Source organism: Hippoglossus stenolepis, chromosome 13, assembly GCF_022539355.2.
Source record: "Hippoglossus stenolepis isolate QCI-W04-F060 chromosome 13, HSTE1.2, whole genome shotgun sequence".
Classification (NCBI taxonomy): domain Eukaryota; kingdom Metazoa; phylum Chordata; class Actinopteri; order Pleuronectiformes; family Pleuronectidae; genus Hippoglossus; species Hippoglossus stenolepis.
The window spans coordinates 495,802-515,801 of record NC_061495.1 but is presented as its reverse complement, the minus strand read 5'-3'; the positions used below and the strand labels follow the sequence as shown (position 1 = coordinate 515,801).

The following is a 20,000-nucleotide window of genomic DNA, read 5'->3' as shown; positions in this document are numbered from 1 at the left end:
AGGAGGGACACACAGCGGAAGGAACAGAATGATAAGAAACTGGATGAGTAGAACAAACAGTAGGAAGAGTTTCTATTTTTACCTTCAGAGTGTGAATCTCCATCCGCTGAAGAGAGTCTCTCTCTGTCAGCTGAACGTTCTCCAACAACTCCGTCCCAACTCTGCAACAGAGCAACAAGTTGTGAATAAACAAAGTACAGTTAGTCCATTATTGGCCACAGGAAGTTGAAGTGTCAGTTTTTACAGTGACAGTTCCATGGATGAAAACACAAACAAACATGGAGGTCAGTGAAGGTGAAGAGAGGAGGAGTTACTCCTGTCACATGATCGAACATCTCAGACCTTCTGAGAAAGGATGTAGTAGAACTCAGTAGAACTCAGTAGAACAGAGTAAAGTACCGTCTGTGTGTTTCTGTCTCCAGGCGTCTGTTCCTCTCCTCCTGTCTGTCTCTCTCACTCCTCAGTCTGTTGTTCTCCCTCCTCACCTCCTCCTCCCTCATCTGCACCTCCTCCACCTGCAGACGCAGTGAAGACAACGTCTCGCGCTCCCTGATGACAAACAGCCATGTTCATGAGACAGAAGAAAAGAAGCTGCTCCTGTTCAAATGTCACAACCTGACTGACATGGATGATGTTGTGTGTGTACCTGCTCAGTGTTTCCAGAGTGTGTGTGAGCTCCAGCTGAGTGTGTTTTGTGTGTGTCTGTAGCTGCTGGTTGTCGTCTTCCAGCTGTTTCAGTCGGAGGTGCAGGGTTGCGTTTTCCTCACTGAGCCGCCGCAGAGAGAGCTCCGCCCCCTGACACACACACACACACACACAAACACACATTTAACAAAAGGTCCATGACCTCTGACCTGCAGTAGAAAAACTGCTCCTGCTGTGTGACTGACCTGCAGTTCCTGGTGTCTCCCCTGGAGGGCGCTCTCTGTCTGAGACAGGACAGACAGCAGGGAGGACAGGTCCAGACTGAGGACGCTGTCCGAGGACACACACATAGAACGACTGCAGCTGCTCAGGACTCTGGACTGAAGACACAACAAACTGATGATCTCACTGATGATGTCACAGGTCAATATGACCACATGGCGCTCTCTCACTCACCAGACTGACCACAGCTCGACTGACGGACTGAAGACGTCTCTCTGTCTCTCTGTGTCTCTCTACCTCTCTCTCTCTCTCCTCCCTCAGCCCGTGCTCCTCCTGCAGCGAGTGAGAGAGCTCCACAATCCTAACAACAACAGAGAGAGAGGGAGGTTACAGAGTCACTATCAGCTGACATTCAGCAGAGTGAGGGAGGAGGTGTCACTCATTACCGCTCCTTCAGCTGTGACACTTCAGTCTCCTGCAGGGGGCGCTCCAGCTCCTCCCACCTCTGCTCCAACTCCGCCAACACGAAGGTTCCCAGAGACGAGGAGGAGACGAGAGGGGGCTCAGAGGCCGAGGAGTCTGGATGAAGGGGGAGCAGAGTGGAGGAGGAGGGGGGGGGTTTGATGTGAGGATCATTGAGTCTCAGGGCAGAGGAGACAGAGTCACAGCTGGACAGAAGAGACGACGAGAGACGAGAAAACTCCGCCCTCAGCTGCCACAGGTCCCTGCAGAGACAGATCAATACGTCACATGTCAATCAATACGTCACACGTCAATCAACATGTCACAGGTCAAGACTCACCTGTCGGCTGCAGTTTTGACAGAGTGACAGACTCGTCTCAGAGAAACCACAGACCTCCACACAGACAACAACTGAGCCTGATGATGGCCCACACCACCTGACACACACTACACACACACACACACACACACACACACAGATGTGAGTGTGAACGTACTTGTCAGTACAGTAACTGGAGACCAAAGCTTCAGACGTGATAAAAGCAAGCCTCCATATCTGATCCTGTGATGTCATCAAGTGTCCACAAGCCCCGACATTCAGATTCTCCTCGAACGAGGTCATTTACACCAAGTTTTAATCCTCTGGAGCCACGTTCATGTTCGAACGCACACAAGCTCTGAAGCAATAACTGCAGATACGCTGTTCACCCCTGAGACTCCAGAGGATTTCTGTGGACTCAAACACTTCACCCCCCCTCCATCATAGTGCTGAGGAGATAATGAGGCAATTTTCACTTTTGGGTGAACTATCCCTTTAACTTTCCAGAAATAATAATAAAACTCCCAGAGGAGTAAAACATACAGACCTTCTTCTCTCTCAGCCAATCAGACTCTCTCTGCTCCGCCTCTTCCACAGCTCTCGACCAATCATCTGTCAGCTTCTTGAGGTCCTGCCTCAGGGACTGGTTGGCCTGCTCTGATTGGCCGAGCTGCTCCCGCAAGAGAGCGTTGGTCTCAACCAGACCGAGTGACCTGAACACACACACACACACACACACACACACACACACACACACACACACACACACACACACACGAGACAATAGACTGTAAATAAAGATGGACGACACGACGGCTCTTAAAAGTGAAGCTGAATCATCTTGATCATCCCCTGGTGTGTTTGTTTTTGACACACACAAACACACACACACACGCGCGCGCACATACCTCTGCTGTTCCTCCTCGAGCCTGATGAGGGCGCTCTCCAGAGAGTCACTGTGTTCATCTCTGATCCTCTGCTACACAACAAACACACAACAGGACGAGTCACAACAACATCTGGAACACTGTACTATGTAGTACTGTAATGATCTAATCTTGTTGTCGTATTGTGTTAGTGTGTGTGACCTCAGTGTTGATCAGTTGTGTGTGTTGATTCTGCAGCTGAAGATCAAGACGCTGACATCGGTCTCTGTACTCCACCACCTGTAGTAAAATACACACTGAGACTACACACTGATACTACACACAATATGCATCTTTGGCCACTAGGTGTCCTTCAATCCAAATAATAATAATAATAATAATAATGAAAAGAAAAGACCTGATTCAATGACCTCATGACCTTCACCAACATCGCAGATGAAAACCTACCTGACGTGACTCATGTTCACAGATGAGGTCATAAATAATCATCGTGATCTATTGACATTACAAACAGCCGATTGGCTAACATGTGCGTTTTCTTTGCCATATGTTTGAAGTTATGACAGAGACGGACAAAGCTGCAGATTGAAGACGAGACAACACAATTAAAAGGCGACTAAATGAAACGCCCTTGAATAAAGTTGAAATGAATAGAGTTTAAATATTGTTGGAAACATTGTTGGTTAATGTAAGAACACAATCAACAACCGGCTGTGGGTAGTAACACATGTGTTTTGATAGTTGCCTAGTTTTTAATAGGTCACTTATTACAATCAATGAGCACTTTACATTATTATTACATCTAATTTTCCTGTTGAACGCAATACATTCTAATGAAGTTACTCACTATTCTAATAGTTTTTTACTCTTACTCAAGTACTTTGAGTATTATGATTATAACGTAACAATACTTTTACTTGAGTATTGTTTGTGTTTACTCGAGCCACCACTGTCAACAACATATACTACACAGTTGTTTTTAGACACGTTAATGAAGAATGGTAACAGATATTATATCTCATATCTTTAGCAGCCTCACCTTGTTCTGCAGGCGGTGGATGAGCAGCGCCTGTCTGGCCTCCCGCTCTCTCGCTTCCCTCACCCGCCTCCTCCACTCCCTCTGCTCACCCTCCATATGCATCGAGAGGCCGAGCGAGGGAGACACTGACTGGCACAGCTGGAGAGAGAGAGAGATGTAAGGCTCTGATGGACTCTGATGATCACATGATCACCTCCTCCTCCTCCTCCTCACCCTGTCGTTCAGAGCTCTGCTCCTCGACTCCAGCTCCTCCCTCTCCGCCTGACTCTCCGCCAGCTTCTCCTGCAGACGACACACCTCCCATTGGAGCTCCGCCCTCTCCTGCAGCTCCATGGCGAGGTCCCTTCAGTGCCTCATCAGAGCAGGATCCTGATCCTGGAACCGGATCCACACCTGAAGGATTCAGACCAATGAAGAGCTGCATCGGATCAATAATCACAGAATCCACAGCGTGTTTCTCTCTGGAGGTTTTAGATGTGATCAATACAACTGACATGTTGATTATTATTATTATTATTTCTATTGATTCTAATTTAAATCTGGACTCACTGACCAATCACAGCTCTGCGCTCCGCTCAGTTTGATCTTTAAACCCGTCACCATGGAAACAATGACTTTAAGATCTTTTATATAAACTCACATCATCAGATCAGTGACTTTATTTGATATTTATGACAAGTCAGAAATGTTTGTATTTTACAAGTTTTATTTCAGTTTATTATCATTTAATGTGGTTTGATAACGCGGCTGGTGACGTAGTGAGTGACGGTGACCTGTGACCTGTGACCCTCCGGTGTGAACGGCTCCATCATCACAGACCGGTTAGCCTGTTAGCCTGTTAGCATGCTAACACCGGAAACTGACGTGAGCAAAGTTTTTACCTGAAGCTGCAGCGCGAACTCTGACGTCACCGTCACGGGTGATGACGTAGGAAACGTTCAAACCCGCCGCTTCGCTCCGTTCACACGAAAACACGAAAACACGGAGACCGAGCAACGGTCACAACAACCGGGAGCCGTCACCTTTGACCCCGAAAACACCGAGAACTTCCGGTTTAAATCCACACAGCGACACCTGCCGGTGGGAGGAGCTCACTGCAGCTGTTACGAACTATAGATAATTAAAAACCAAAAGATGAAATAAATGAACCAACTCATCTAACTATATAAAAATCAACACAAAATAAGTCAATATCAATAAATTAAGGACAAAATATTCACTGTAACTGTAATATTAATGTGAATAGACATTAAATAGACTTGATTTAAAATTTTTAATTTAAAATTAAAAGTCATGGAAAAAGATAAGAATGAAATGAAAAATGGAAAAAAATTATAATAATTAATAAAAATATATTATTATAATAATAATAATAATAATAATAATGGGCCCGAGCACATGCTTTGGTGAGAGTTTGAGGGCTTTAATTTGTTGTTGAATCCTTTGATGCTGATAATGCTGGAGTGGAGTTGTTTGTTGACGGCTCAGCATCAAAGGATTCATGGTCCATGTATGTCCGAGATACAGAACCTCGTGTTTTGATGGCGTGTAATCAAACCTTGACGCCACGCCACGCGCCACGGTCACACCGTGTGACGAACAATCGATCTTTGAGGTAGTTTGTATCTCCGTCTTGTTGAGATGACACTCATCTCAATTTGAAGTTGATCTGATGAAAGCCCTGGGACAAGTACGTCAAAGTAAAAATGTGAAAAATGGCCAAAATGGCCACTAAAAGCAGAATGGCGGGCTTCCTGTTGCGTTTTTCCAATTGCACCTCGGTCAATGTGAACTCAGGGGCTGCGTTCCAGGGGGCGCTGTTGAGCCATTTTGCCACGCCCATTTAAAATTACTCCAGAATACGTACATTTTCACCACTTTCTAATTTTCTGCAAACTTTGGAAACGATTGGAGCTTGTTAAAGCCCTCAAGAAGCCAATTCATTTGCCTGAAAAATAATAAGAATCCTTACAATTTCAATAGGGCCTCCCTGTCTCGCTGTCTCACACTCTGCTCGGTGCTCGGGCCCTAATAAGCTAAATACATTTAAAGAATATTGATACCAGGTAGTAAGGAGCATTTTGAGCATAAATAAAATAATACAGAAATGTAAATAAAGACAATTTTAAAGAAATAAATATATAAAATGTAACGTTTTAGTTTTTTTACATAAAAGTTATATTTGATTTCAGTTACAGTTGAAATGTGTGATTGAATTAGACAGAGCAAAAAGTCATGTTGAAGAACAAACAGTTTTTATTTTGTGGTATTTGTTTGGTCTGTTTTGTTGTCATGGACGACAGCAGTTCAACAGTCATCTGTTCTCAGCCGCTCACTGATCAGGACGTGGAAACAGAAACTGTTGAACATTAAACATTTTCAATAACACTGACGTGATGATACGACATGAACCTTATTTGTGTCAGAGACATAAACACACTGAGCCACTAGAGGGACCCCACCTGCACAAATGTCCCACAAGAAATTTAGAATTTACTTTGAGTCAATAGAATCAAACACAAACATTGTATCATTCATATTAGACACTAATCTGCAGCTGCAGAGGCTCCTCTGCTCGGGGCCCCATACAGTCTGGGCCCCGAGCTGCAGAGGCTCCTCTGCTCGGGGCCCCATACAGTCTGGCTCCAGCCCTGGTTTCTGGTCAGTCACACGTCCTCAGTGACCTTTTGCTGATGACGGAGACTCTGCGCCATTTGGCCGAGGGGCTGAAAGTCGAACCTGCTCCAACTCAGTCTGAGTCAACGTTTGACCTTTGAGTTCATGTTCAAAACTTCCTGTGTGATGACATCACCCGTCTCATGGTTTGAAACATCGACACTGACGCTTGTAAGGAACTTTGTAAAATGTAAAAGAAAAGTTCAAACTTTTATAAATGAAGTTTGGTGCTGTTTGACTGTGTCTGACTGAGTCTGATCCTCTGATATCATCAGCCGGCGTCTGCAGGGGCGGAGTTAAAAACACAGACGTCAAGTCCGACGCTTTTTACTTCTCGTAGTGTCAGAGACGAGAACAACAACAGATCTCACAGCGTTTGATTTTTCTGTTGCAGATGAAACTGATGTTTATGAAATCCCGGTGTTTTTGAACAAAGAACAATTAACAACGAAGGTTCCAAAACTACCTGACACCAGAACAGCTTCTTTCCTCTGCCGTCACTCTGATGAACACTTAGTTCAGTCATGTGTGCAATATTCCGGTACCTACTTATTCTAAATTACACACACACAGATATATATATATATATACATACATATATATATATATATATATATATATTGATCCTGCCAGTAGCATATGCTTGTCTCAAAGATTAAGCCATGCAAGTCTAAGTACACACGGCCGGTACAGTGAAACTGCGAATGGCTCATTAAATCATATATATATATATATATATATTTCACCTACCTCATGTATATAAAGTATCCTGTGACATCTTTCCATATTTATTGAAGCATCTTTGCACTCTGCATAAACCACTGCACTATTTCCCCCTTTCATTCTCATTGTTGTTGTGTTTTTTATGTTCATATATGTATACTTTTGTATATATATTTATATTCCGATTTTAAATGTATATAGTAGTTCATTGTTTAGCTTAAACTGTTCTGCTTTGTTGTCCTTGCTTCTTTTGTTTATTTGTCTATTTCTGTGTACGTACACTGAGAGCAACGGAAAAAACAGAGTCAAATTCCTTGGCCAATAAAGCTGATCCTGATTCTGACTGAGAACTTTCCACCGAAGCAAAGAGTCGTAGTTTAGCTCTTACTGCTACGTAGCCTGTTCCTGAAGGCAGCACGCAGACCCCTCATCCTTCTCCAGCCGAGTCTTCGGACCGCTAAGCTAGTTACCAGCTGATAACGAGCCAAGCTACTAAAGTGGTGCGTTCCTTACTACGGTTTGGAGCTCTATGAAAATAACTGCCAACACCTTACATTTATGGATACGGAGCAGAAAACACATCTGAATTCGTAGAATAAAAACATGAGACACGTCATGCCTGTCACTGAAGCCTTCAGCCAATCAGAGCAGAGTTGTGACGTCACAGAGGTGCTGCAGCTGGAGAACATCTGTCTGACTGGAGCCAGCTCGCTCCCGCCATATTTCAAGGTCACGTGACCTGGTGACGTTTTGAAGCACTGGATAAATTCTGACAAAAATGTTAACCAGCATGCATTGCATTAAATCAGCGCTGCATTAAAGGGATAGTTCACCCATAAATTAACTCAGTCTCTACTCACCTGCTTTTATTTTGAAAGAACAGGAGCTCATCACAGTAAGTTCAGCTGCTTTTATTTTGAAAGAAGAGGTGCTGATCACAGTTCCTGTTCTTTCAAAATAAAAGCAAAAATAAATCAAGCTGATCTCAGCTCTGACCTGTAGCTGAGTTCCAACAGAACGTGTGGTCGTCCTCGTGGTTCCCCTCGTGGTTCCCCTCGTGGTTCCCCTCGTGGTTCCCCTCGTGGTTCTCACGTGTTCATGTGGAATCCACACACTCACATGTTGTGTTCAGGTAACATGAGAATCATCTGTAGAAGAATCACGTCTCTGTCGTGTCGGTCAAACTTTGAAGAACCTGAAGAGACGACAGGTTTCACTTTTCTCTGTTTGATTAACTTCACTTTAATCACAAACCAAACATTCAGACATTTTAATGACATGAGTGTTGACGATGATTAAAGATATTCTCCATGATCCTTCATCAGGTTTTTTTCCCCATGGAAATGTCTTTCTTTGCCCACTGGGGGGCGCTGTTCTTATCAGCAGAGCTTAACACGACTTGAAGTTTTTACAATAAAAGTGCAACATAAATAAATCAAGTATATTGTTGATGATTTTTAAGGTTGTAGATAAAGAGTCGACTCTGAAGAAAACCAACGTTTATAAGGTTCAATAAAAAGTTGATTTTCAGTTTGAGAACGTTCAGAGTTCAGAGGTGATGACGAGTCCAGCCGCTGGTTTTCAGGGTCAAAGGTCAAACTGAATGAAGCTCCTCAGAGTCTGACGTGTTCCCAGCAGAGCAGATGGATTCACTCAGTACGTCTTCAGTTTGAAGACCTTGCTGAGCCTGGTGGTGGCGCTGGAGTAGATGAGGAAGGAGCCTTCGTCAGTGCTGAAGTGTTCCCAGTCTCTGCAGCCGAACGTCGGCAGACTGTGGACTGGAACGAATCCCTCGTACCCCTGCCACCTGAAAACTCAAAATACACAGGGATGAGAACCTGAAAGACACAACATCCACACAGACGTCAACTTCGACAGGAACTACCGACCTGTAGACAACGCTGTTCAGAGAGTGCGAGTTGCCGTCGTAAGAGTTGGCCACCACCAGGAACTTCTCATCTCCGATGGTGAAGAACTCCCAGTCGACCGCACTAAACACAACAGCAACATCAACAACATCTGAGCGGGTTGATTATTAGAAGGTGTAGTGAGCAGGTTGGTAACTAGAGGGTGTAGTGAGCAGGTTGGTCACTAGAGGGAGTAGTGAGTGGTCACTAGAGGGTGTAGTGAGCAGGTTGGTCACTAGAGGGTGTAGTGAGCAGGTGGGTCACTAGAGGGTGTAGTGAGCAGGTGGTCACTAGAGGGTGTAGTAAGCAGGTGGGTCACTAGAGGGTGTAGTGAGCAGGTGGGTCACTAGAGGGTGTAGTGAGCAGGTTGGTCACTAGAGGGTGTAGTGAGCAGGTTGGTAACTAGAGGGTGTAGTGAGCAGGTTGGTCACTAGAGGGTGTAGTGAGCAGGTTGGTCACTAGAGGGTGTAGTGAGCAGGTTGGTCACTAGGTGTAGTGCAGGTGGGTCACTAGAGGGTGTAGTGAGCAGGTTGGTAACTAGAGGGTGTAGTGAGCAGGTGGGTCACTAGAGGGTGTAGTGAGCAGGTTGGTCACTAGAGGGTGTAGTGAGCAGGTTGGTCACTAGAGGGTGTAGTGAGCAGGTTGGTCACTAGAGGGTGTAGTGAGCAGGTTGGTCACTAGAGGGTGTAGTGAGCAGGTGGGTCACTAGAGGGTGTAGTGAGCAGGTGGGTCACTAGAGGGTGTAGTGAGCAGGTGGGTCACTAGAGGGTGTAGTGAGCAGGTGGGTCACTAGAGGGTGTAGTGAGCAGGTTGGTCACTAGAGGGTGTAGTGAGCAGGTGGGTCACTAGAGGGTGTAGTGAGCAGGTGGGTCACTAGAGGGTGTAGTGAGCAGGTGGGTCACTAGAGGGTGTAGTAAGCAGGTGGGTCACTAGAGGGTGTAGTAAGCAGGTTGGTCACTAGAGGGTGTAGTGAGCAGGTGGGTCACTAGAGGGTGTAGTGAGCAGGTTGGTCACTAGAGGGTGTAGTGAGCAGGTGGGTCACTAGAGGGTGTAGTGAGCAGGTTGGTCACTAGAGGGGAGCAGGTGGTCAAGAGGTGAAGCAGGTTGGTCACTAGAGGGTGTAGTGAGCAGGTGGGTCACTAGAGGGTGTAGTGAGCAGGTGGGTCACTAGAGGGGTGTGGCAGGTGGGTCACTAGAGGGTGTAGTAAGCAGGTGGGTCACTAGAGGGTGTAGTAAGCAGGTTGGTCACTAGAGGGTGTAGTGAGCAGGTTGGTCACTAGAGGGTGTAGTGAGCAGGTGGGTCACTAGAGGGTGTAGTGAGCAGGTGGGTCACTAGAGGGTGTAGTGAGCAGGTTGGTCACTAGAGGGTGTAGTGAGCAGGTGGGTCACTAGAGGGTGTAGTGAGCAGGTGGGTCACTAGAGGGTGTAGTAAGCAGGTTGGTCACTAGAGGGTGTAGTGAGCAGGTGGGTCACTAGAGGGTGTAGTGAGCAGGTTGGTCACTAGAGGGTGTAGTGAGCAGGTGGGTCACTAGAGGTGTGTGGTGGTCACTAGAGGTGTAGTGAGCAGGTGGGTCACTAGTGTAGTGAGCAGGTTGGTCACTAGAGGGTTAGTGAGCAGGTTGGTCACAGAGGGTGTAGTGAGCAGGTTGGTCACTAGAGGGTGTAGTAAGCAGGTGGGTCACTAGAGGGTGTAGTGAGCAGGTGGGTCACTAGAGGGTGTAGTGAGCAGGTGGGTCACTAGAGGGTGTAGTGAGCAGGTTGGTCACTAGAGGTGTAGTGAGCAGGTTGGTCACTAGAGGGTGTAGTGAGCAGGTTGGTCACTAGAGGGTGTAGTGAGCAGGTTGGTCACTAGAGGGTGTAGTGAGCAGGTGGGTCACTAGAGGGTGTAGTGAGCAGGTTGGTCACTAGAGGGTGTAGTAAGCAGGTGGGTCACTAGAGGGTGTAGTGAGCAGGTGGGTCACTAGAGGGTGTAGTGAGCAGGTGGGTCACTAGAGGGTGTAGTAAGCAGGTGGGTCACTAGAGGGTGTAGTGAGCAGGTGGGTCACTAGAGGGTGTAGTGAGCAGGTGGGTCACTAGAGGGTGTAGTGAGCAGGTGGGTCACTAGAGGGTGTAGTGAGCAGGTGGGTCACTAGAGGGTGTAGTGAGCAGGTGGGTCACTAGAGGGTGTAGTGAGCAGGTGGGTCACTAGAGGGTGTAGTAAGCAGGTGGGTCACTAGAGGGTGTAGTGAGCAGGTTGGTCACTAGAGGGTGTAGTGAGCAGGTGGGTCACTAGAGGGTGTAGTGAGCAGGTTGGTCACTAGAGGGTGTAGTGAGCAGGTGGGTCACTAGAGGGTGTAGTGAGGGTGGTAGTGGAGCAGGTGGGTCACTAGAGGGTGTAGTGAGCAGGTTGGTCACTAGAGGGTGTAGTAAGCAGGTGGGTCACTAGAGGGTGTAGTGAGCAGGTGGGTCACTAGGGGTGTAGTGAGCAGGTGGGTCACTAGAGGGTGTAGTAGCAGGTGGGTCACTAGAGGGTGTAGTGAGCAGGTGGGTCACTAGAGTGGAAGCAGGTGGTCACTAGGGTGTAGTAAGCAGGTGGGTCACTAGAGGGTGTAGTGAGCAGGTGGGTCACTAGAGGGTGTAGTGAGCAGGTGGGTCACCTGTGTGTGAGGATGTCCTGAAAGCGGATGAAGGTCTGCGTCAGCGCACTGAGCTCGTACACGGTGGAGTTGATGCTGTACGGACTCGGGCCGCGGTCAGAAATCTTCTGACTGTTGGCGACAGCGAGGAAGAACCGGCCTTCGATCTGAAACGTCTCCCAATCAGTGGCTCCCACCGTCTGCAGAGGGAGGAGGGTATGAATCAGCTGATCAATAAAATAATCAGCAGATGAATCAATATTGAAAACCCTGAAGCTGCAGCTTCATTTATAATAAAACAAGAAGCATAAAAACATTCTGAACGTTATTTGTCTCCTTCCTGTTCTCCAGAGGATCAACCCTGCAGATGTTATTGAATCATCATCACTTGTTACATTTATTTGACAGAACAATAAACCACCAAAAAACAACAGAAAATGTGCGTTCCACTGTGTGTGAACATCAGCGTGAGACTGACGTCAGAGGTCGGCTCCACCTGTGGACGATACGACTTCTGTTCTTTACAACGTCATTTTAATGATCAATTAAGATATTCTAAATACGTCATTAAACTCTAAAAGCATTTTTCATGATTTAAAAATCTAAAAACTCAGTTCACTCATAAGACAAAGCTATTGTTGTTCCAAGTGTAATGTTTCCTGCAGCCTGTCGGGGGCGCCAGTGAAGGTCGAGCTCCTCGTGCTTCATGTTCGTGTCTGAAGTTAAAGCCTCAGAAGCTTTTCAACATGTTTTCTTCAGTCAGATGATCAGACGAGTCCAAACAGCTGTCTGCAGCTGGAAACCCCCTCACTCACTCACTCACATACACACTCACACACACACTGATTACACTCCTTTGGTTTCCTGCATTTTAATTGAAGGGTTTTTGTTTCCTTTTTAATCAGAGCTTCATAAACTGAAAAGATAAAAAAGCATAAATGTGATTTTATGACTCTTCTTTCATGTGAACGTCTCATTAATGTTTCACGACTTTACTGCAGGACGTCCTGACTGATTTATTATATGAGGACCTGCTGACATGTGTTCACTGTAAACTGATGTGGTTAAAAACTGAAACTAGTTTCTTTGTTTTTATGTGTTTTTTGTTCTGTTGAAATGTTCAGGTCTGGAGTCAAAGTGAGAATCGTCCAGATTGAGTCCAAATAGACTCAAAACAGAGTCAGTGTTTGAACAGGAACGAGAGTGAGACCAGTCTGAGAGCAAAACACAACAAAGGCTGAGATGAGACCTGATGGACTGAAGCATGAAAATAAAAAGCAGACAAATAGTTTGGCTGATGAAACACTGGAGATTTAAACGAAGATCAGGTGAGATCTGTTGTCGGATGCAGGTTTATTCACATCATGTGATTAAAACGTCACGACTGATAAAAATAAAACTTACAAAAAACACTGTTTCACTCATTCGATCTGTGGTTGGTCGTCATCACGGTAACATCTGACTCTGTCACAACGATGAAATTGGAATTATATAATAATTCAATTAAAATTGAATTAATGATGAAACCAAAAGATTAAACGTCAGAAAAACATGTTTGTTGTTTTTGATTCATGAAAAGTTACATGATCTGAACGTCCCACACGAGGCCCCAGAACCAGATGTTCAGCTGCGTTACTGAAACAGACCCGACGATGGACACTGACCGGGATGTTCTGGAACGTCTGGAAGCGTCCGTCCAACCACACGTACACCGTGGAGCTGATGGTCGTGCTCTGACCGTCGAAGGTGTTGGCGACCACCAGGAAGTGGTACGGTCCAACGGTGAAGAACTCCCAGTCGTACGCTCCGGACGTGGACAGGGTCTGGTTTACCTCAAACAGCTAAAGAGAGAGAGGGAGGGACGAGAGACGTCAGCAAAGACGAGGACGGACAATGACAGGGAAGGACAAGAAAGAGATGGAAAGAAGTGGGGAGACACGATGGAGAGGACAGAACAGAGGAGGAGACACGATGGAGAGGACAGAACAGAGCAAGAGACACGATGGAGAGGACAAAACAGAGGACACAATGGAGAGGACAGAACAGAGCAAGAGACACGATGGAGAGGTCAGAACAGAGGAGGAGACACGATGGAGAGGACAGAACAGAGGAGGAGACACGATGGAGAGGACAGAACAGAGGACTTGATGGAGAGGACAGAAAAGGATGTCCTCTGGTTTGTGAGGACGTGGTTACCTTTGTGTCTGGGTTCCACCTGTAGATCACACTCTGGATGTTGTGGTTGGAGTCTCTAGCTGAGGGCACACACAGTTTTTCTTTGATCGGCTGTTCGGGACTCGCCCAAAAAGTCGGAACATTAGATTCTGTTTAAATCATGAAATTCCTTCTTCCTGTTTACCTCGTCTGTGATTGGCCACGACCAGGTAGCTGTGGTTGTGGATTTTGAACGCCTCCCAGTCCAGAGCGCCGTGAGTCTCCAGAGTCTGATAGCGGAGGAAACGCCGCCGCCGATGATTCCAGCGATAGATGATGGACAGCTCAGGCTCCACCTCCCTGGAGTTTGCCACCACCAGAAAAATCTGAAGGACGAAAAAATAGGAAGTTTAAAGTCTTCACATCGCCTGCTGCTGCTTTATTAACCAATCAGAGGCCTGAACACAGCGACAGGAAGACAAACAGAACCACACAATGGGTTTAAACACTGTTTGTTCTTCAGGCCCTTTCAAACCACTCCTCTCTCCACCAGAGGTCAAGTGTTCACAGGTCAACCAGAGGTCAAGTGTTCACAGGTCAACCAGAGGTCAAGTGTTCACAGGTCAACCAGAGGTCAAGCGTTCTGAGGTCAACCAGAGGTCAAGTGTTCACAGGTCAACCAGAGGTCAAGTGTTCACAGGTCAACCAGAGGTCAAGTGTTCACAGGTCAACCAGAGGTCAAGTGTTCACAGGTCAACCAGAGGTCAAGTGTTCACAGGTCACAGAGTCAAGCTTCACAGGTCAACCAGAGGTCAAGTGTTCACAGGTCAACCAGAGGTCAAGTGTTCACAGGTCAACCAGAGGTCAAGTGTTCACAGGTCAACCAGAGGTCAAGCGTTCACAGGTCAACCAGAGGTCAAGTGTTCACAGGTCACACCTCCTGCTGTGTTGTTCATGTGTGATACACAAACTGCAGGTAAAGTCCAGACCCAATTCTCTGGATTTCAGAATCTTTTTCTTTTTAAGAAGCTTTTGTTGTTGAGGGTCAATCATCGTATCTTTGTCGTTATATTACATGTTAATGATCTGTGATCATTTCACAATAATCTGTTTGAACAGTCAGTGTTTGAATCAGTTTCTCACCTTGTCGTCCACAGTGAAGTGTTTCCAGGCTCGAGCCTCCTGAGTGCTCATGTTCTGGTAGAGCTGGAACGAACCGTTTCTCCATTTGTACAAGCTGGACCCGGACAGAGAGTCCCTGTGGGAGGAGGCGTGAGGGTAACCATGGAAATGCAGAGGACACAGGGTACAGGTCGTGAGGTGTGTTTCAGTACCTGTTGGCTGCAGCCATGAACAGGCCTTCAGATGGGATGGAGAAGAGCTCAACGTCAAAGGTTTCTGAGCTGGTGTAGAGATCCTGATAATCCTCCACGTAATCCAGACGCTCCGGATCTGCAGACGACACGAGACATGAATGAATTTATTGTGAATGTCAATGTTAAATAGCCAAAGTCTGTGGTAAAGGAAGCTCTGCTCCCCAGGCTAGACAATCGGCCGATTGGCCACGCCCCCTAACAAAGTCAGGTAGAGTGAGAGGTCGACATTTCCTCTACACACTGGAAGCAGCTGACCAATCACAACATAGTGATCCAGCTGACCAATCAGAGCAGACTTTATCAGGAGGAGGGTCTTAAAGAGACAGGAGCTAAAACCAAGTTAGAGACAGAGGCTGAAAAGAGGAGCTGCAGCGATGGACAGTCTGAGGACAGAGATGTTTTCATTAGAGCATGAAAACCTTTTACAGTCTCAACACTTCTCAACCTGAAGATGAGCAGAATATGTCTCTATGATGGACTCACTCTGCAGCAGTGTCCTCCAGGTGAGTCCGTCACAAATGAACAGACCTTTTCTCTGAGCGTTGAACCACAGCTGACCTTGTTCTGCTCTCGAACACACGGGACGATTTCCCAGAGTCACTGTGGCCTCGACCCCTGGAAAACAAACACAAAACCTGATTCCAGGTGTTTATGAACTCTGTGTAGATGTTTTCAGAGCTGAAGTCTGGACACATTCCTGAAACGTTCTGGAGGTTCTGGAAGTGAAAACTCAAAGTTTCAGGCTTTGATAGAGTCTGAACCTCCAATAACAGATGTGAGTATATTGAGAGATGAGTCATTTAAATATTGTGTCATAACAACACAGTATTTCTCTTTCAAGTGTTGTGAAGTAGATGAAAACAAAAACGTAAGTAAAGTATAAGTACTTGAAAAGTTACTTCAGTACTCAAGTTACTTTGCAGTGATACTTCAATACCTGATGGAAAGTCCCTCTTCTGAACAAACAGTGAACCCACAGTGACACAGCTGCCTGTCAGTGTGTGAGAGTGTGTTACAGATGTGACAGCTGTGCTTTAATGAAGTCAAGGTAATGATGGTCGCTCCTTCAACAACACATCTTCATTACGAGCAGACAGATGAGTCGACAATTACACATCAGTCAGCATCAGTGTGATAACACACAGAGACTGAACTTTCCTGAGGGCAAAACTACAACCAGAGATACAAAGCTGTACTTTAACATCACAACAACAGACAACACTCAGCCTAACTCAACCAACTCAACACAACCCAAATAAACACAACCCAACTCAACACAACACAGCTAAACACAACACATCTGCCTTGACCAGCTGGTGAGCAGAGAAAAATGGGAACGAGGAGAGGTAGATGGAAAAGAGGAGAGAGAGAGAGAGAGAGAGAGAGAGAGAGAGAGAGAGAGAGAGAGAGGACAAAAAAAAAAAAAAGTAATCTATATGCTAAGCTAAGATATGAGAAGATAAACCATGAAATTACCTCTGTACTGACGTGAATGTGAAACATGTTTATGGTGAAATAAACAAACACACTTGAATCTCAGTCGACCTCACACTGTTGTCATAGAAACACATGTCAAACACCAGGACAGTCCCCGACTGTCAAACAAACTGCTACACACACGCACGCGCACTGCGCACACACACACACACACACACACACACACACACACACACACACACACACACACACACACACACACAGAGTTGTAAAGACCTGTCAATCACCAACAGAGGAAAGAAGCAGATTTTCCATCCATTTTGCAGCTTGTGTTACTGAATCACTGAAACCATCACAACTTGATGTTTACAGTCCACACACACAGACACACACAACCCTGACACACACACACACAGACACACACACACACAGCACACACAGACACACAGAGACACACAGAGACACACAGAGACACACACACACTGACACACAGAGACACACACACACACACACACACACACACACACACACACACACACACACACACACACACACACACACACACACACACAGACACACACTAACCAGGACCCTGAAGAACAACAGCTAGAAAGAAACATCATGTGAAGAATCAAAGGATCATATAAAAAATGTTTAAAACAGTATTAACAGTATTATATGTAAACTGATGATCGGTAAATACCCCCCCCTCTCCTCACCGTACGGGTAAACTGGTCCCTGATGGTCTGGCTGGAGAGGGGTGGACTTGAGGATCTGAGGGACGGACAGCTCGGCCAGACTGGGGTCAGAGGTCGGACACAGTCTGGCCGTGGCATCAGAGCCAGGAAGTAGGACCAGCTGACGCAGTAAACCCTGAACACGGACGGGGCAGTGAGAAGCAGCAGAGCAGGAACACTGGCAGCAGGACCCTGAAGTCCTGGTCCTGATCATATACTCACAGAGAAACGTCCCCTCCCCCGTCTCCTGCTGCCGACAAAGAACCGGGACCCTCTGGTGCTCAGAGCACCGGGAAACGACTGGACCTGTTTACTGGGAGACAGGAAACTAGTTCACGTACCAGTCTGAGTCGTAACACTGGTAAATATCTAGAACCGCTGAATCAAAAGCTGCTCGCTGATGCTGAACAGACTAGTTACAGACCAGTTCAGACCAGAGCAGACTGAACCAGGCTGAACTGAAGCAAACCAGTTTAAACTAAACTGAACAAAGCTGAACCAGGTCAACCCCACTGAACCATGCAGAGTTCAACAGAACCAGGTGAACTCATCAGGTGACATGAAATGAACCAGACAGGACCATGGTTTTCAAAGTGGACTCGCTTGAACCAGATTGAATTAGTGCTGAACCAGGATAAAGTATAAACTGGCATAAACTGAACCAGTCTCAAATTAAGTGAACCAGGCTAAACTGAACAGAACCCAACTCATCCAGGGTGAGTTAAACTGAACTGGTCTGAACTGGTCTGAGGTCTGGTCTGACTCACAGCTCCAGAGGAAGTCCGCAGTCCACAGTCAGCGTGGCGTACGGTCCGGTGATGGCCAGCACCACGGTGTGCCAGCGGTTATCGTCCAACCCCACATTTTTAAAGCTCAGCCGGCCCCGCCCACCAGCACCAGAGGATGTGGTCATGAAGTGGAGGCGGTTCTCAGAGACACGTAACCCCAGCAACAGCAAATCAGAGCTCTCGTCCACCACAGAGAAGAGGTACTCGTTCCTCTGAAAACAGAGAGAACAAGTGAGACCAGAAGGAGTCCACCCAGATCTGGTTTTATTCAATTCTACTGGTTCACCTTCTGTCTCAGTCTTGGGATCTTGATGGTGGCGACCAATGAGAATTCAGCAGGGAAGTAGTCACAGTTGGTGAAGATTTGTGAGGCTGGAAAACTCAGCGTGGCACCAGCCAATCGGAGACCTCTGGACCCTTTGGACTGAACCATCTGCACCTGATCGGTCAAATCCTCTGTTTATCTACCACCATGTGGTCTGTAGTCAATAATCTGTTTGTACATTCATACCTTCATTTCTCATCCATCGCTCCTCATTCCCTCCCACCTGTGTCCTACCTGTGTGGGCGGGGCTTGTCCTGGGCGTGGCAGGGCTCTGGCCAGCAGGTCGAGAGGCAGCAGGTCTGTGAAGGATAGATGGATAAGAGTGAGATAGATGAGAGTGAGATAGATAAGAGTGAGATAGATGAGAGTGAGATAGATAAGAGTGAGATAGATAAGAGTGAGATAGATGAGAGTGAGATAGATGAGAGTGAGATAGATAAGAGTGAGATAGATAACAGTGAGATAGATGAGAGTGAGATAGATAACAGTGAGATAGATAACAGTGAGATAGATGAGAGTGAGATAGATAAGAGTGAGATAGATAAGAGTGAGATAGATGAGAGTGAGATAGATGAGAGTGAGATAGATAACAGTGAGATAGATGAGAGTGAGATAGATAACAGTGAGATAGATAACAGTGAGATAGATAAGAGTGAGATAGATAAGAGTGAGATAGATGAGAGTGAGATAGATGAGAGTGAGATAGATGAGAGTGAGATAGATGAGAGTGAGATAGATAAGAGTGAGATAGATAAGAGTGAGATAGATAAGAGTGAGATAGATAACAGTGAGATAGATGAGAGTGAGATAGATAAGTGAGATAGATGAGAGTGAGATAGATAAGAGTGAGATAGATAAGAGTGAGATAGATGAGAGTGAGATAGATAAGAGTGAGATAGATAACAGTGAGATAGATGAGAGTGAGATAGATAAGAGTGAGATAGATAAGAGTGAGATAGATGAGAGTGAGATAGATGAGAGTGAGATAGATAAGAGTGAGATAGATAACAGTGAGATAGATGAGAGTGAGATAGATGAGAGTGAGATAGATAAGAGTGAGATAGATAAGAGTGAGATAGATAAGAGTGAGATAGATGAGAGTGAGATAGATGAGAGTGAGATAGATAACAGTGAGATAGATAAGAGTGAGATAGATACGAGTGAGATAGATAACAGTGAGATAGATAAGAGTGAGATAGATACGAGTGAGATAGATACGAGCAGAACAGGCTGTGATATTAATCAGCTCTCAGATGTAAATCTATCTTATCTTATGTGGTTCTATCTGAGGCTTCATCTACAAATAAAACCAAAGGTTGAGTTTCAGCTCTGCTTCCTGGTGCAATGATGCAGAAACATGATGTTGAGTAGAAAGTTGTATTTTTGAAGGTAGATGTAAGAAGTTGGTGATTTTCCCTGTGACGGCAGCTTGAGTCTGTCTCTTGTTCAGTTTGAGTAATGTACAGAAATTAGACGTGAGCAGTTGAAATGTTTCTTCACTGAGGGCAACAGGTCAACGACAGTTTTTACATGGAATTCCCCTTTAAGCTCCTCTGAGGCTCTGAGTGTGTGTTTTGTGGCAACAGCAGGATCAATGGAAGATGAATGGAGGATGAATGGAGGATGAATGGAGGATGAATGGAGGATGAATGGAGGGAGGGGACGACATGGACAGAAAAAAAATCTCA

The 20,000-nt window shown here is 46.0% G+C and overlaps 3 protein-coding genes across 10 annotated transcripts in view; all 3 read right to left on the bottom strand.

The window, feature by feature from the left end:
* Positions 1-4,602, bottom strand: part of si:dkey-230p4.1 (trichohyalin) — a 17,604-nt gene extending 13,002 nt beyond the window's left edge. The window contains exons 1-13 of one of the 3 annotated variants that reach the window (XM_047342545.1): positions 4,456-4,602; positions 3,788-3,967; positions 3,575-3,712; positions 2,737-2,814; positions 2,557-2,627; positions 2,196-2,361; positions 1,670-1,776; positions 1,314-1,592; positions 1,102-1,228; positions 891-1,025; positions 647-795; positions 400-549; positions 83-161 (exon numbers count right to left, since the gene is read on the bottom strand). In XM_047342545.1, coding sequence (XP_047198501.1) covers positions 83-161; positions 400-549; positions 647-795; positions 891-1,025; positions 1,102-1,228; positions 1,314-1,592; positions 1,670-1,776; positions 2,196-2,361; positions 2,557-2,627; positions 2,737-2,814; positions 3,575-3,712; positions 3,788-3,907 — 1,599 coding nt within the window. In that variant the 5' untranslated portion in view covers positions 3,908-3,967; positions 4,456-4,602. The remainder of the gene's footprint in view (positions 1-82; positions 162-399; positions 550-646; positions 796-890; positions 1,026-1,101; positions 1,229-1,313; positions 1,593-1,669; positions 1,777-2,195; positions 2,362-2,556; positions 2,628-2,736; positions 2,815-3,574; positions 3,713-3,787; positions 3,968-4,455) is intronic. The other 2 variants (XM_047342547.1, XM_047342546.1) reach the window with 2 other exon arrangements.
* Positions 1-20,000, bottom strand: part of LOC118120114 (abl interactor 2-like) — an 882,953-nt gene that overhangs the window by 385,199 nt on the left and 477,754 nt on the right. The gene's annotated exons all lie outside the window — the stretch shown is intronic.
* LOC118119905 (thrombospondin-type laminin G domain and EAR repeat-containing protein) overlaps positions 8,209-20,000 on the bottom strand; it is a 14,916-nt gene continuing 3,124 nt past the window's right edge. Inside the window, exons 3-16 of the mRNA XM_035174380.2 lie at positions 18,547-18,611; positions 18,274-18,426; positions 17,967-18,199; positions 17,422-17,512; positions 17,182-17,335; positions 15,509-15,640; positions 14,984-15,101; positions 14,793-14,907; positions 13,855-14,035; positions 13,692-13,750; positions 13,160-13,336; positions 11,517-11,695; positions 8,863-8,964; positions 8,209-8,780 (exon numbers count right to left, since the gene is read on the bottom strand). Coding sequence (XP_035030271.1) covers positions 8,627-8,780; positions 8,863-8,964; positions 11,517-11,695; positions 13,160-13,336; positions 13,692-13,750; positions 13,855-14,035; positions 14,793-14,907; positions 14,984-15,101; positions 15,509-15,640; positions 17,182-17,335; positions 17,422-17,512; positions 17,967-18,199; positions 18,274-18,426; positions 18,547-18,611 — 1,913 coding nt within the window. The 3' untranslated portion in view covers positions 8,209-8,626. The remainder of the gene's footprint in view (positions 8,781-8,862; positions 8,965-11,516; positions 11,696-13,159; positions 13,337-13,691; positions 13,751-13,854; positions 14,036-14,792; positions 14,908-14,983; positions 15,102-15,508; positions 15,641-17,181; positions 17,336-17,421; positions 17,513-17,966; positions 18,200-18,273; positions 18,427-18,546; positions 18,612-20,000) is intronic.